This window comes from Leucopleurus acutus (genome assembly GCF_964270905.1).
Source record: "Leucopleurus acutus genome assembly, chromosome: 2".
Classification (NCBI taxonomy): domain Eukaryota; kingdom Metazoa; phylum Chordata; class Mammalia; order Artiodactyla; family Delphinidae; genus Leucopleurus; species Leucopleurus acutus.
Genome location: NC_139143.1, coordinates 158,926,661 through 158,944,387, shown reverse-complemented (window position 1 = coordinate 158,944,387; position 17,727 = coordinate 158,926,661). Strand labels below are relative to the sequence as shown.

General features: G+C 38.3%; 1 protein-coding gene across 1 annotated transcript in view; it reads left to right on the top strand.

The window, feature by feature from the left end:
• Positions 1-17,727, top strand: part of CCDC30 (coiled-coil domain containing 30) — a gene marked incomplete at its 3' end in the record, with an annotated part of 171,630 nt that overhangs the window by 115,588 nt on the left and 38,315 nt on the right. The window contains exons 11-13 of the mRNA XM_082833927.1: positions 1,110-1,289; positions 6,171-6,380; positions 9,901-10,055. Of these exons, the coding sequence (XP_082690053.1) occupies positions 1,110-1,289; positions 6,171-6,380; positions 9,901-10,055 (545 nt within the window). The remainder of the gene's footprint in view (positions 1-1,109; positions 1,290-6,170; positions 6,381-9,900; positions 10,056-17,727) is intronic.

Sequence of the window (17,727 nt, the reverse complement as noted above, 5' to 3'; positions counted from 1 at the left end):
CTGTCTTAGATTATCTTGGTGAATTTATCTGTGATTTGCCCTTAGGCTTGCAGTCTCCAAAACTTAGATGTAACGGCCCCCCCGCCCAAAATAGATCTGAGTCTTGGGAATACATTTACATTAAACCAAACTTTCAAGACTATTGGGTAAAATCAGAATGTGTCAATTAGGTATTCTTCTGTAATAATGAATAAATATCACTTGAACATGTGTAGGTGAACCGTGCATTTACCCATAGCGAGCTAACCAGGGATCTTAGATACTTGCAGCTCTTAAGACAAGCAAATTGGATCTAGATTGCCTTTCTGGCTAAACCAAGACAGGAACTGAAGGGCTAACAGGACTTGGGGAATTCAGTGTGGCAACTCGGTTATAAGCAAGATAAACTAGAATAATGACATGGGCTTTTCAGAACGTCATGAACAGGAAGCACACTGGACCAGGACTCGGGAAACAGACAGTATCTTATCTGTTGAACTGGAGAAGGTTGAATTCTTTGTCTACTCAGCATGGCTGTGTGTGCCTACCTTTCAGAAAATCTAAATGACTCCTCCTTTGGTCATGGGAGTTTCATTGTGCCAGAGAGACCTGGCAGGAGAGTGTGTTGTTGAGGAGTAACCGAAGGAGAATCATTGGGGAGTGAAAGGAAAGTGATGAGGAAACCTGGTAATTTAGTATCTCTCGCTAAATGTTCTCTTCCCTTTTGCCAACAGACATTATGCGCGCGTGTGCACATGCAACCCACATACACGTTCACACACTGCATCTTAATATGTTGACTCTTTGAACTCCCTATTTAAAGCACGTTTTGCTCTAAAACTACCCACGCTTCTATTCCACTTCATTAATATGAAAAATAAGAAAGTTAATTTTCTATGCTTAATTACTTTTGTTCGCATAACTTCTTCAATATTTTCACTCTAATATAACAGGAGTTAAACTGTATGAACATGTACAACTAGCCATACATGTAAAAGAGTAATTGGCTGTAGTTAAGCTAACTCCAAAAGCATTTACATGTGAATAATCACATTCTGACAGCTGGAACCCATGTTTTACCAACATTCTTTCAAATTATCCATGCTCCCCTTGTAAAACGTTTGCTTTAGTATCCATCATCTGGAGAAAAACGGAAATACCAGCAGCAAGAGGAGCTACAGCAACTTCGCCAGAATTTGCACCGGCTCCAGATTCTATGCAACTCAGCAGAAAAGGAGCTTCGATATGAGCGCGGAAAGAACTTGGACTTAAAGCAGCATAACAGCTTACTTCAGGAAGAAAGCATTAAGGTAACTCCAGTGGGCGTATCCTTCATTTAAGAGTCTGATTGCTCAATTTACCCTGGGAATAAAGGAATCAGAATTCCTCAACTTGATAATTCACGACAGAGTCCCCAGATGGGTAGACAGTGTGAGCTATCTGGTAACTCCCTCCTTTAACTTCTCCCTACCGAGTAGGTACACAGCTCAATGGTTTCTCTGCTGCTGAAAGGCTGTGTGTGCTGTCAACCTGTAAATATGAAAAGGTTTAAGTTACGCAGTCTTTTGAAATCATTACCTAGACCTTTTAGCACTTAGTAAATTTCGATGACCTGAACTAAATCACTGGTGGTACTGCCCTAGTTCTATCTCTGGATGTATTTGTCTCTAATAGATGCATTATTATTGGTTCAATCAAATATCAACTGCACCAAAGTACAAATCATGAGAGAGCAAAGTTGTTCTTCCTGACATGAGTGCATCAGAAATTTGGGGGAACATCCCCCAAACATGCTTGTTTTAAAATAATCTATATAGAACTGCCATCCACAGATTCATCTAAATTTTATGAAACACAGGGGACTTCCCTGGCGGTCCAGTGGTTAAGACTTCATGCTTCCACTGCAGGGGGCATGGGTTCAATCCCTGGTCGGGGAACTAAGATCCCGCATGCCACACAGTGCAGCCAAAAAAAAGAGTAAGTTTTATGAACCACAAAAATGTTCAAACTGAACCACCATGTAAAATAGAACTTTCTTTTGATTGTGGTTCACTTCTGTAAACATATACTAGGAACCTAATATAAGCCCCTATCTAAGATTCTAGAATTCAACATTCAACAAATATTTATTGAGCATCAGTCCTACACAAGGCAGGCCATCTTGTCAATACTGAGGGTTTAATGATATGCAAAACAGACACAGTTCTTATCCCCTATTGCAGGGGTCGGCAAACTTTGACCTATGGGTCAAATCCTGCCTGCCTTCCATTTTTGTAAATAAAGTTTTATTGGCACACAGCCATACCTGTTTGTTGACATATTATTGACGGCTGCTTTTGCACTACCAAAGTAGATATGAGTAGTTCTGACAGAGACCATATGGCCCACAAAGGCTAAAATATTACTCTCTGGCCCTTTATACAAAAGGTTTGCCACCCCTAGTGTAGCAGGATCAATGACCTTATTCAAAAAGCGACATAAAAATGGATTAAGAAAGGTCCCTACTTTTAAGGAGCTCACAGTCTAGTAGGGGAGATATGGAGGAAAACAAATAGTCATTTATTTCAAACTTCAAAGGAAGCCCTTTTGGGAGTTCTAGGATTATTTGGATAAACTTCTTCCCTATCCTCACCCTTCATGGTTTTTCGAATTTGATCGTATTCCCTCAAGCCTTTGTAATTTTTTAAATAAATTTATTTATTTTATTTATTTTTGGCTGTGTTGGGTCTTCGTTGCTGTGCGCAGGCTTTCTCTAGTTGCAGTGAGTGGGGGGCTACTCTTCATTGCGGTGCGCAGGCTTCTCATTGCGGTGGCTTCTCTTGTTGCAGAACACGGGCTCTAGGCGTGCAGGCTTCCATAGTTGTGGCTCACAGGCTCAGTAGTTGTGGCTCGCGGGCTCTAGAGCACAGGCTCAGTACTTGTGGCGCACGGGCTTAGTTGCTCCGCAGCATGTGGGATCTTCCCGGACCAGGGCTCGAACCCGTGTCCCCTGCATTAGCAGGTGGATTCTTAACTACTGCGCCACTAGGGAAGCCCCAAGCCTTTGTAATTTTAAATTAAATCCCAAATCTTTCTCACATTTCAAGACAACCTTTTACCTTTCCCTTCAAACACCTTTCTTAGACCATTTTAACTGTCCACTGTGAGCGTACTCAAGCAATACTACGTCTCTGTCAAGGCACAATGACAATAACAACAGATCGTGACATCTTATATATGGTTGGCACCCTATAAATATTTGTTGGTTAATGAATGAGTCCTTCAGGGATGGATAAATGAGAGCTTGATAAAAAAGAGAAGATATTTTCTGTTTTAAATCTCCTTCATGGTGGGGTAAATTATTTACCATTTCAGTAATGAGACATCATTCTTTTGGCTGGTCCCTTGGGCCAGGCATTTACGCAGTCATATGCAATAGCCAACTACCTTGTAGTGACAGTTTGTCCACGTTATCTCTTAGAAACCTCCCAACCCTGAAAGGTAAACATTTTATAGATGAGAAAACTGTTCAGGGGACTTCCCTGGTGGTTCTAGTGGTAAAGAATCTGCCTTCCAATGCAGGGGACGCGGGTTTGATCCCAGATCGGGGAACTAAGATCCCACACGCCGCAGGACAACTAAAGCCCGCACACCACAACTGCTGAGCTCGCGCACCTCAACAAGAGAACCCGTGTGCCGCAAATTACAGAGCCCACGCACTCCGGTGCCTGTGCACCACAGCTAGAGAGAGAAAACCCGCACGCCACTACTACAGAGAAGCCCATGCGCCGCAATGAAAGATCCCGCGTACCTCAACAAAGATCCTGCATGCTGCAACTAAGACCCGACACAGCCAAAATACTAAAAAAATAAAGAAAATAAATAAATATATATACATATATAAAAAACTGTTCAAGTGGCAAAGCTAACAAATTGTGGAGTCAGAATTTAAACCCAGGTCTGTTTTTGTCTTTCCTGTGTAGAGTTATCTTTCCGTATTATCCCTTTCCTCAATTTGGGGTCATTTTCGAACCTCAGCTTTGCCAACTTAGAGATTACTTTTTAAAATCCACTCAGAGATAATCGAACTCTGGGTCTCTGGCTAATGTTAGGCGTACTTGTAAGACTGGTTAAGAAACCAGAATACTTATTTGTTGCTTTTAAACGTTTTTATTGTGAAATATAGCACTCAGGAAGTACACAAAACATATACATACAGTTTAATGAATTGTTGCAAAGTGACTACCCATGTAACCACCACCCGGGACAAGAAATAGCACATTGCCTGCATACCAGCAGCCCCTGCATACCTCTTTCCCACCATAATCCCATTTCCTTCCATCTTAGCAGGAACCACTAATTTAAGTAATTACTCTCTTGCTTTACTTTATAGTTTTACCATCTGTGTATGAATTCCACACAGCATGGTTCAGTTTTGCCTGCTTTTGAATATTTTATAAATATAATCAATCAGTATACACACCTTGTATCTGTCTTCTGATGATCTACTTTGTTTGGAAGATTCATCCATGTTGTGGTGTATAGCCATTGTTCATTCATTTTCTTTGCAGTAGAGTATTCCACTGTAAGGAAATGCCATAATTTATTTATTATTTCTGTGATTTATGGCCATATTGCCTGTTTCCGCATTGGGTGTATCAAGAAGAATGCTGTAGGCTTGCAGAGCTTCAGGCTGAGAGCGATTCTGCCACCACCAATACTGAGACACTGTACTGAATGCTCTTCCTGGTGCTTAAATGTCCCAATCTGAAGCTTAAGAAGCCACCCTAGATGCACATGTCGTTGGCCAGAACACTGTTTGCTCCAGTGTTGTCATCTTATTTCATCATTACCAGCGTTACCAAAATGCTGAGCATTGTCTCTAAGACCAATGATCGTAGATCTCAGAGGCCTTTAGCTTTCTTGGCCTATGGCGTAGGTGGATAATATATTATGAAACCTATATGCCCTTTCTATTTATAATAAGTTTAAGTTTCATAATCCTGAACCAATCCAATGCACCAAATATTCCAACACTCAGTTTCTTCTTTACTTTCTTTGTTTCTTCTTCTATTCATTATAAAACCCAAATAGAAACCAGTGGGACAGGAGATCAGTGGAAGAAGGGGGATTAACGGGGTGATTTTAATCTGGCAAAGGCCACATCATTCAAGGCCAGGCAAGCTGGTGGGATATGTTCTCAGAGTGTTGCGGAAGCCACTGAAAAATTTAAGCAGGAACGGGGGTCAAGTAGTTCAATTTATGTTTTTAAAAGAACACTTTGGCTGCAGTGTGGAGAACAGATTAGAAGGGAGTAAAAATGGAAGTAGCATGACCAGTACTACTGCTATGGCCCAGGATAGAGATGATGATGACCTAGCAAGGGTGGTGACAGAAATGACGAAAATGGATTGATGCAAGATGTGTTGTAGAGGTAGAGTGACAGCATGTGCTGAATAGGCTCACTATTGGCAAAGGAAGGCTCAAGGCTGGCTCTCAGGTCACTGGCCTGAACAAAAGGTTGGATGTTGGCCTCCTTTACTGAAATCAGAAAGACTGAGAGAAGAACGCTTTTGGAGATAGCAGCAGAATCAAGGAGTTCCATTTTGGCATGTATTGGCATAAAAGTGGTATTTTTAAATCATGAGAATGAACCTAGAGAGAGAATGATTCACTCTCTAGGAAGGCCTAGAATAGTCCAATAATGTTTAGAAGTTGAGTGCACTAGAATAGTCTACAAAATAAACCAAGAAGCAACAGCAGAGGTAAGTGAAAACTAGGAGAGGTGGGTATCACAGACTCCAAGAGAGGAGAACTTTCTGAGATGGACGGAGTAACTGCTACTAACAGGTCAGTTGTCCACTGGACTTAAATTCTGGCCAGGGAAGGTCAGTAGTGCTCTTGGCACTACTGAAATAGTGGGAATGAAAGCTGGCTTGGAGTAGACTGGAAAAAAAAAATGATGGAAACTCTTGAGACCATGCATGCGTAGAAACCCTTAAGTAAATTCCTTTGTCCAGCTGCCGTCTGGCTGGATAGACTTTGGCAAACCCTACTAACACAGAGCAGCTCCAGAGAGGTAATCAGCCACATGACATTGGTATTTGTCAGCTCTTGGGGGACTACACTTTCTTGAAAGCTGCTTATTCTAGCTCACATTCACATTCATTCCATGCTTATTTTCGTCACTTTTATTTATTCCCCACCTCTAGATCAAAATTGAACTCAAGCAGGCCCAGCAGAAGTTATTAGACAGCGCAAAGATGTGCTCTTCACTCACGGCTGAGTGGAAGCACTGTCAGCAGAAAATCAAGGAACTGGAGCTGGAAGTACTTAAACAGGCTCAGAGCATTAAATCACAGAACAACCTACAGGAAAAGCTGGCTCAGGAGAAATCTAGAGTTGCTGATGCAGAGGAAAAGGTAATTATACTCACACTTAATAAATAACATGCACTGGATACTACTACTGAAATCCTGTTTCCCTAAGGATTTTAAAAAATAGATACAGTGCAAACCTGATAGAATTCTAGGGGTTTTTTCACTCTCCCCTGCTTTCCTCTTTTGACGTCACCTGTTCCTATGGTTCCAGTAAGTCTTGTGTTTTTGAAGACTACATGAACTCAAAAAGGTAAATTTCATTAAAGCTATAACATGAACTTAAAGAATTGAGACCAAAGGACTTTATACTATTTATAAAGTATATTATTTATACTTTATATTATTAAGTCAAATTTTAAAGGACTTATTCTCCTCTCATTTGGATTGCCCAATTATTTGATTTTTATTTTGTAACTTTTGGAGGGATGAGTGTTGTGAAATGAACCATTTTGAAATATCGCCCCTGCATTTTAGACTGCCTGACACCAGGTGGCAGTAGTATGTCACACTTGCACGTTTTGATCTGTGGGTTTGAGAGTCAAATCTTACATAAAAAATATTTCATCAAACCACATAAATATAAAACAAACATCAAAATTAGATGATAGCAATATGGCTTAAACTCAAAAACCCAATGTTGAGCTAAAGAAGCCAGCACAAAAGAGTTCATACTATGTAATTTTCCTTATATGAGGTTCAAGAATAGACAAAACTAAGCCGTGGTGATAGAATAATGTCTTTATAAGGGGTATGGAAGGGACATGAGGGAATCTTCTGTGGTGCTGGAAGTATTCTTTATCTTGGTCTGGAAGAGGTGGTTATATAAGTAAAACTTCACTGAGTATGTAAGATACGTGTACTTTATCATATGTATGTTATTACTTTAAAAAAAGTAATTGGTAAAATTGATAAAGATTAGTAAAATTTTTAAATTTAGACATACTAAATATTGTTACTGGATTTTATGCAACAGGAATGCATATTCTGACTGCAGCTGGAAGAGTAAACTAGTATAAACACTTCAGAAATCAATTTGGCATTAGATCTAGTTAAGTTAAAGATGTATATACCGCACAACCCAACACTTCTACTAGGCATAAAAACTAGGGAAACTACTCTACTGAGCGTATATATCAGTATACGGGAATACAGTCATTTTCATAGTAACTGTTCCAAATGTTCACTGACTTGAGATGGAAGAGGTAAACTGCATATTTACACAGTAGCATAAAACAGTGAAAACGAATGAACTATAGGTACTTGCTGTAGTTAATACAATATTGAATAAATACCAAATCACCAAAAACACAGTATGATTCCATTAATATGATGGTCAAAATAGTACAAAATAACAACTGAGTCATACAGAAATACATATTATTAAAAGAAAAAGCAAGAAAATTATTAACACAAAATTCAAGATATTGGTTTTCTCAGGTGAGGAGGGAAGGGGAGTGATCAAAGAGGGTCACAGAGTAGACTTCAAACATACTGGAAATGTTCTGTTTCTCAAATTGGGTGGTGGGTTCAAAAGTTTGTCATTTGCCCTTGACAGAGAAGCCAATGGAATTAAGATTGGCTATCTTTAAGGAAGCATTTGCCCTAGGCAGAAATAAATGGGGCAGCTCAGAGGAACTTGAGCTGGCCTCAGCTAACTGGCTGCCCACTGCCATTGCCTGTGAATCATTCTACATCTTCAACTCTCCTATGGTGAGTGGGCCCTGCAGAGACCTAGGGCTAATGCAGAAAGCACTTCTCTTAGAAGAGGACTGCCATTCACTGGCATCCACTGAACGTCTGTGGGGAACATGGTGCCAGACCATTGTAAAGGATTTGTTGTTGCATCAGGAATACAATAGAGGGAGAACAGCAATTCCGCTGAGAACTATACAACTGCCAAATATTTACTAAGCACCTACTACATAGTAGTCACAATTTTAGGTGACATAAGGGTTTATAAAAAATATGTAAACAAATTAAAAGGAGATCTAATAAGAAAATTTTAACGACACTTTTAGTCTAACATGTAAATTCTAAAATAAAATCATATATCTCTTTTTCAAATTCATAAATCTTATTTTTAGTTCTACCAGAGCATTAAAGAATGCACTACTGGAACTTCCCTGGTAGTCCAGTGCTAAAGAATCCGCCTTCCAATGCAGGGGATGCAGGTTCAACCCCTGGTCGGGGAACTAAGATCTCACATGCCGTGAGGCAGCTAAGCCCACATGCCACAACTACTGAGCTCACACGCCTCAACTAGAGAGCCTGCATGCCACAAACTACAGAGCCCACGCACTCTGGAGCCCGCATGCCACAACTACAGAGCCCATGCGCCCTGGAGCCCACATGCCACAAGTAGAGAAAACTCACACACCACAACTAGAGAGAAGCCCGAGAGCCACAACAAAATGTCCTGCATGCCTCAACCAAGATCCCGAGTGCTGCCAACTAAGACCCGATGCAGCCAAATAAATAAATATTTTTTAAAAAGTAAAAAGAATGCACTACTGGTGCTAGGCAATATGCCAATAGGTACTTGGTTTGTAAGAGACTTCTATTTTGTTCTGAGATACTTATTCGTGAATTTAGCCACACCATGGAGAAACTAGACACTCTCACATGTTGCTGTTAGAGGTGTAAATTGGTCTAAAACCTATGGAGACAGTTTGGCGTTATCTGTTAAACAAACAAACAAATAATAATAACCTTTGCCCTAGCAAAATACACATCTCATAAGTTATTCTAAAAACATTGTTTGTAATAGTATTGTTTGTAATAGTAAAAGATTGGAATCAACCTAAATGTCCATCAGTAGGGGGCTAGTTAAACATATTATGGTATATCCTTACAGTGGAATGATATGCAGCTGTAAAAGAGAAGACAATTCTATATATTATATATAATATGGAAAAATCACCAAGTGTACTGCTATAAAAAAAGCAAGGTGCATAAGTATATGTAATATACCATCATGTGTGTAAAAAATGTTTGTATGGGGCTTCCCTGGTGGCGCAGTGGTTGAGAGTCCGCCTGCTGATGCAGGGGACACGGGTTCGTGCCCCGGTCCGGGAAGATCCCACATGCCACGGAGCGGCTGTGCCCGTGAGCCATGACCACTGGGCCTGCGCGTCCGGAGCCTGTGCTCTGTAGCAGGAGAGGCCACAACAGTGAGAGGCCCGCGTACCACAAAAAAAAAAATTTTTTTGTATGAGGGAGAATAGTATTTATTTAAATATGCATAAATAAATCTCTGGAAGAGTACATAAGAAATTAATACCAGTGATGACCTATTTGGTGGAGGAAAACTGGAAGGAAGACAGGATAAGGATGGGAAAGGGACTTGTCACTCTAGCTTAGTTTACCCACGTACACTAAATTATATGAATGTATTACATATTGCAAAAATTAAGTAATTTAATTCTAAAATTAAAATAAATCTAGTCACACTCTTTAGCTGAGATTTTTATGTTAGCACTACTACTTATGATTTATATGGTATTTCCCTAATTGGAAAATAGGTCACACTAAAAGTTTTATGTGTAAACTCTTTTCATTTCAGATTTTGGATCTGCAGCAGAAATTAGAACATGCTCACAAAGTCTGTCTCACAGACACTTGTATTTTGGGGAGGAAGCAATTAGAGGAAAGGATAAAAGAAGCAATAGAAAATGAAGCTAAAATAAAGCAACAATATCAGGAAGAACAACAGAAGAGGTAAGAGGAGCAAAGACGTCATTTTTCCATGGGCTGAGTTTATGAGCAGCATCAGTTGACCACTGCGTTTCCTCTTTGTCCCCACTGAAGTAAACTCAGTCATAAAACTTCATATATTGATATATACATAGCACACTGCATTCTAATTGTTTATTTTCTTGCTTGTCTTTCATACTAGAGTGTGGAATTCTCAAGGTCAGGGATTATTTCTTGTTCTGGAACACACTTGGTGTACCAGTAAATCTTCTTGAATGAATGGATTGCCTATGAAATATGATACCCTGGGATTTGCTTTTCTAACTCTAACATGATTGGCACAAAATGCACACTAGAATGTGGTTGGTGTTTTGTATTTATCAGCTGATTTTCTTCAAAGAAGATCCAAGTACTTTACAGGCATCTTAATCAATAATAAGCTGCTACTGGGTAGGGGCTGTCATGTTTTTTCTAAAAGTATTTTGATTATTATTAGGATTCTTACTTAAATGATCTTCTTGTATATCCTAAACTTCAGTAACTGATGCTTCTTACTTCTATGGCACTAAGAATGATTCACGTATGTCTTAAGAAAAATATGGTTCTAACTACTGAAAAGATATATAGATATTCACATAAACTGTTAAGCTCAGAAACTTACTTTCAGCTCTAGTTGAAAGCTCTAGCATAGAGCCTGGCACTCAGTCAGTGCTCAGCAAATATGTTGTGAATAAATGAATGTTTGAATGAATAATGAATTCACTCAGTTAGGTATGATAGAGAAATACTTGTCTCACTGCCACTTCTTCCAGGATGACACCCTCCTCCTGTTTTAATACAACTAGATCCTGAATAAACTACAATAAGTATACCTTTGAAACCACTGCTCACAAAGCAAGAGAAAGCTCTAGGGCAAGCATACAATGAGACAAAACAAAAATAATGAATAGTAAACAACCTTAGAGTCAAGAGGCAGATAACACTATCAGCCCCAGGTTCAAGAGAAGCTGAGGTAGTTTGCCACAAGGTAGGACAGCTGAACTAGAGACTCAGGTATGAGCTGGGCATCTTGAAGTAGCTAAGGTGTTCCTCAATAGGCAGCTCCCTTGCTTCCTAAGAAAATCCAAATTACCTCTGGGGGAAAGCAACCTCAATTTAGATATTAAAGGACTCCCATGTATTCATTTTACTCAAATATAAGCTTACAAACAAAAATCACCAAATAACACAAGGAAACTGGTTACCATGAATGAAAGTCAGCAGAAACAACAAACATCAGATTTATAACCCCCAAGAAGTTCACCAATTGGAATTAGGAAGACTAGATTGTAAAACAATTGTGTTAAGTTTATGAAGAAGCAAAAGATGCAATCAAAGAATTGAACAGGAAAAAGGCTATTTAACTTTCCTGAAACCTGGTTTCTAATGTTTGAAGTAGGAATAGTGACACCAGTTCTACACATCTTTTGTGAATATTGGCTGAAAAGAAATACATAGAAGAGACCAGAGGACAGACAGCAGAAGCAAGAAGAACTACGGTCCTGCAGCCTGTGGAACAAAAAACACATTCACAGAAATATAGACAAGATGAAAAGGCAGAAGGCTATGTACCAGATGAAGGAACAAGATGAAACCCCAGAAAAACAACTAAATGAAGTGGAGAAAGGCAACCTTCCAGAAAAAGAATTCAGAATAATGATAGTGAAGATGATCCAGGACCTCGGAAAAAGAATGGAGACAAAGATCAAGAAGACGCAAGAAATGTGTAACCAAGACCTAGAAGAATTAAAGAACAAACACCTAGAAGAATTAAACAAACAGAGATGAACAATACAATAACTGAAATGAAAAATACACTAGAAGGAATCAATAGCAGAATAACTGAGGCAGAAGAATGGATAAGTGACCAGGAAGACAGAATGGTGGAATTCACTGCTGCAGAACAGAATAAAGAAAAAAGAATGCAAAGAAATGAAGACAGCCTAAGAGACCTCTGGGACAACATTAAACACAACAACATTCACAGTATAAGGGTCCCAGAAGGAGAAGAGAGAGAGAAAGGACCCGAGAAAATATTTGAAGAGATTATAGTCAAAAAGTTTCCTAACATGGGAAAAGAAATAGCCACCCAAGTCCAGGAAGTGCAGAGAGTCCCAGTCAGGATAAACCCAAGGAGAAACATGCCAAGACACATAGTAATCAAATTGACAAAAATTAAAGACAAAGAAAAATTATTGGAAGCAACAAGGGAAAAACGACAAATAACATACAAGGGAACTCCCAAAAGGTTAATAGCTGATTTCTCAGCGGAAACTCTACAAGCCAGAAGGGAGTGGCATGATATATTTAAAGTGATGAAAGGGAAGAACCTACAACCAAGATTACTATACCTGACAAGGATCTCATTCAGATTCGAGGGAGAAATCAAAAGCTTTGCAAACAAGCAAAAGCTAAGAGAATTCAGCACCACCAAACCAGCTCTACAACAAATGCTAAAGGAACTTCCCTAAGTGGGAAACACAAGAGAAGAAAAAGACCTACAAAAAAAAAAAAAAAACCCATAACAATTAAGAAAATGGTACTAGGAACATACATATCAATAATTACCTTAAACGTGAATGGATTAAATGCTCCAACCAAAAGACACAGGCTCGCTGAATGGGTACAAAAACAAGACCCATATATATGCTGTCTACAAGAGATGCACTTCAGACCTAGGAACACATACAGACTGAAAGTGAGGGGTTGGAAAAAGATATTCCATGCAAATGGAAATCAAAAGAAATCTGGAGTAGCAATACTCATATCACATAAAATAGACTTTAAAATAAAGAATGTTACAAGAGACAAGGGAGGACACTAGATAATGATCAAGGGATCAATCCAAGAAGAATATATAGCAATTATAAATATATATGCACCCAACATAGGAGCACCTCAATACATAAGGAAACTGCTAACAGCTATAAAAGAAGAAATCAACAGTAAGAAAATAATAGTAGGGAACTTTAACACCTCACTTACACCAATGGACAGATCATCCAAACAGAAAATTAATAAGGAAACACAAGCATTAAATGACGTAATAGACCAGATAGATTTAATTGATATTTATAGGACATTTCACCCAAAAACAGCAGATTACACTTCCTTCTCAAGTGCACATGGAACATTCTCCAGGAAAGGTCACATCTTGGGTCACAAATGAAGCCTTGGTAAATTTAAGAAAATTGAAATCATATCAAGCATCTTTTCCGACCACAATGCTATGAGATTAGAAATCAGTTACAGGGGAAAATAAAAACATAAAATATACAAACACATGGAGGCTAAACAATACACTGCTTAATAACCAAGAGGTCACTGAAGAAATCAAAGGGGAAATCAAAAAGTACTTAGAGACAAATTATGATGAAAACACAATGATCCAAAACCTATGGGATGCAGCAAAAACAGTTCTAAGAGGGAAGTTTATAGCAATGCAAGCCTACCTCAAGAAACAAGAAAAATCTCAAATAAACAGTCTAACCTTACACCTAAAGGAAATAGTGAAAGAAAAACAAACAAAACCCAAAGTTAGCAGAAGGAAAGAAGTCATAACGATCAGATCAGAAATAAATGAAAAAGAAAGGAAGGAAACAATAGCAAAGATCAATAAAACTAAAATTGGTTCTTTGAGAAGATAAACAAAATTGATAAACCTTTAACCAGACTCATCAAGGAAGAAAGGGAGAAGACTCACATCAATAGAATTAGTAATGAAAAAGGAGAAGTAACAACTGACACTGCACAAATACACAGAATCATGAGAGATTACTACAAGCAAGTATATGTGAATAAAATGGACAACCTGGAAGCAATGGACAAATTTTTAGAAAAGCATAACCTTCTGAGATGGAACCAGGCAGAAACAGAAAATATAAACAGACCAATCACAAGCATTGAAATTGAGACTGTGATTAAATATCTTCCAGCAAAAAAAAATATATATATATATCTTCCAGCAGATGCACAGGATCAGACGGCTTCACAGGCTAATTCTATCAAGCATTTAGAGAAGAGCTAACACCTATCCTTCACCAACTCTTCCAAAATATAGCAGAGGGAGGAACACTCCCAAACTCATTCTATGAGGCCACCATCACCCGGATAACTAAACCAGACAAAGATGTCACAAAGAAAGAAAACTACAGGCCAATATCACTGGTGAACATACATGCAAAAATCCTCAACAAAATCCTAGCAAAGAGAATCCAACAACACATTAAAAGTATCGTACACCATGATCAAGTGGGGTTTATCCCAGGAATGCAAGGATTCTTCAATATACGCAAATCAATGAATGTGATAAACCATATTAACAAACTGAAGGAGAAAAACCATATGATCATCTCAATAGATGCAGAAAAAGCTTTTGACAAAATTCAACACCCATTTATGATAAAAACCCTCCAGAAAGTAGGCATAAAGGGAACTTACCTCAACATAATAAAGGCCATATATAACAAACCCACAGCCAACATCGTTCTCAATGGTGAAAAACTGAAACCATTTCCACTAAGATCAGGAAGAAGACAAGGTTGCCCACTCTCACCTCTGTTATTCAACATAGTTTTGGAAATTTTAGCCATAGCAATCAGAGAAGAACAAGAAATAAAAGGAATCCAAATCGGAAAAGAAGAAGTAAAGCTGTCACTGTTTGCAGATGAGATGATACTATACATAGAGAATCCTAAAGACACTACTAAAATTGACTAGAGCTAATCAATGAATTTGGTAAAGTAGCAGGATACAAAATTAATGCATAGAAATCTGTTGCATTCCTATACACTACCGATGAAAAATCTGAAAGAGAAATTAAGGAAACAATCCCATTTATCATTTCAACAAAAAGAATAAAATACCTAGGAATAAACCTACCTAAGGAGACAAAAGACCTGTATGCAAAAAACTATAAGACACTGATGAAAGAAATTAAAGATGATACAGGGCTTCCCTGATGGTGCAGTGGTTGAGAGTCCGCCTGCCGATACAGGGGATGCGGGTTTGTGCCACAGTCCGGGAAGATCCCACATGCTGGGCCTGTGAGCCATGGCCGCTGAGCCTGCGCATCCGGAGCCTGTGCTCTGCAACAGGAGAGGCCACAACAGTGAGAGGCCCGTGTGCTGCAAAAAAACAAAACAAAACAAAAAAGGTGATACAAACAGATGGAGAGTTATACCATGTTCTTGGATTAGAAGAATCAACATTGTGAAAATGACTATACTACCCAAAGCAATCTACAGATTCAATGCAATGCCTATCAAACTATCAATGGCATTTATCACAGAACTAGAACAGAAAATTTCACAATTTGTATGGAAACACAAAAGACCCCGAATAGCCAAAGCAATCTTAAGAAAGAAAAACAGAGCTGGAGGAAGCAGGCTCCCTGACTTCAGACTATACTGTAAAGCTACACTAATCAACACAGTATGGTACTGGCACAGAAAGAGAAATATAGATCAATGGAACAGGATAGATATCCCAGAGAAAAACCCACACACCTATCATCAAGTAACCTATGACAAAGGAGGCAAGGATATACAATGGAGAAAAGACAGTCTCTTCAATAAATGGTGCTGGGAAAACTGGACAGTTACATGTAAAAGAATGAAATTAGAACACTCCCTAACACCATACACAGAAATAAACTCAAAATGGATTGGAGACTTAAATGTAAGACCAGACACTATAAAACTCTTAGAGGAAAACATAGGAAGAACAGTCTTTGACATAAATCACAGCAAGATCTGTTTTGATCTACCTCCTAAAGAAAGGGAAATAAAAATAAACAAATGGGACCTAATGAAGCTTTAAAGCTTTTGCAAAGCAAAAGAAACTACAAACAAGATGAAAAGACAACCCTCAGAATGGGAGAAAATATTTGCAAACTAATCAACGGAGAAAGGATTAATCTCCAAAATATATAAACAGCTCATGCAACTCAATATTAAAAAAACAAACACTATGTATATGTATAACTGATTCACTTTGTTATAAAGCAGAAACTAACACACCATTGTAAAGCAATTATACCCCAATAAAGATGTTAAAAACAAACAAACAAACAACCCAATAAAAAAATGGGCAGAAGACCTAAATAGACATTTCTCCAAAAAAGACGTACAGATGACCAAGAAGCACATGAAAAGCTGCTCAACATCACTAATTATTAGAGAAATGCAAATCAAAACTACAGTGAGGTATCACCTCACACCAGTTAGAATGGGCATCATCAGAAAATCTACAGACAACAGATGCTGGAGGGGGTGTGGAGAAAAGAAAACCTTCTTGCATGGTTGGTGGGATTGTAAATTGATACAGCCACTATGGAGAACAGTGTGGTGGTTCCTTAAGAAACTAAAAATAGAATTACCATATGACCCAGCAATCCCACTACTGGGCATATACCCAGAGGAAAACATAATTCAAAAAGACACATTCACCCCAGTGTTCATTGCAGCACTATTTACAATAGCCAGGTCAGGGATGCACCCTAAATACCCATCGACAGACGAAGGGATAAAGATGTGGTACATATATACAATGCAATATTACTCAGCCATAAGAAGGAACGAAATTGGGTCATTTGTAGAGACGTGGTTGGAACTAGAGACTGTTATACAGAATGAAGTAAGTCAGAAAGAGAAAAACAAATACCATATATTAACGCATATATGTGGAACCTAGAAAAATGGTACAGATGGACCGGTTTGCAGGGCAGAAATAGAGACACAGATGTAGAGAACAAACACGGAGACCAAGGGGGGAAGTGGTGGGAAGTAGTGGTGTGATGAATTGGGAGATTGGGATTGACATGTATACACTAATATGTATAAAATGGATAACTAATAAGAAAAGAAAAAGAAATATGTAGAAGAAATATATGAACTAAGTATAGGAAAATGAAATATGGAGGGAAGTTATTTTCCACAACAAAGGAGACTATCTAGTACACATTATTTTGTAACCTGAAGAAAGCAACCCCAATTTAGATATTTATGTTGTAACCTACTTTTTTCACTTAAAATAGTATAATCTGTTACCTGCCATTAAATCTTCTTCTAGAACATTATTTTAATAACATGCCATAATTTATTTACTCAGTCCTTTATTGTTGGACATCTACGTTTTTCCCAGTTTCTTGCTATAGGAAGGAATAACATAATATATACCTCCTAGACAAATTTTTATGCATATCGTTTATTTCCTTGGGATAAATTCCAGCAAGTATAATTATAATATAACTGCCTATCATAAAATTTCAAATATTGAAGAGCTATATAAAATAAAAAGCATACGTTCTTCAGAATTTTACCCTTCAGCAATAACCACTTTAAGTGGTTGCTATGTATTTCTCATATGTTTTTCTATGTTTATGCATATATTTTTTATTCTAGTTTTATTTTCTTTTAAGTTGAATCATTTTACTCTATTGCTTTGGAATTTGCATTTTTAACCTAACAATATAACATGGACATCTTATTAGCCACTTAGTAGCTGCATCACCTTGGGCAAGTTTCTTATCCTCTGTGCCTGTCCAGGCCTACCTCATAGAACCAGTGTGTGGATTGGATGAGTTATAGCAGTTGGCTTGTATCAGTGTCTGGCACATACTAAGCACTTGTATCAGTCAGGGTTCAAAGAAAGAAGT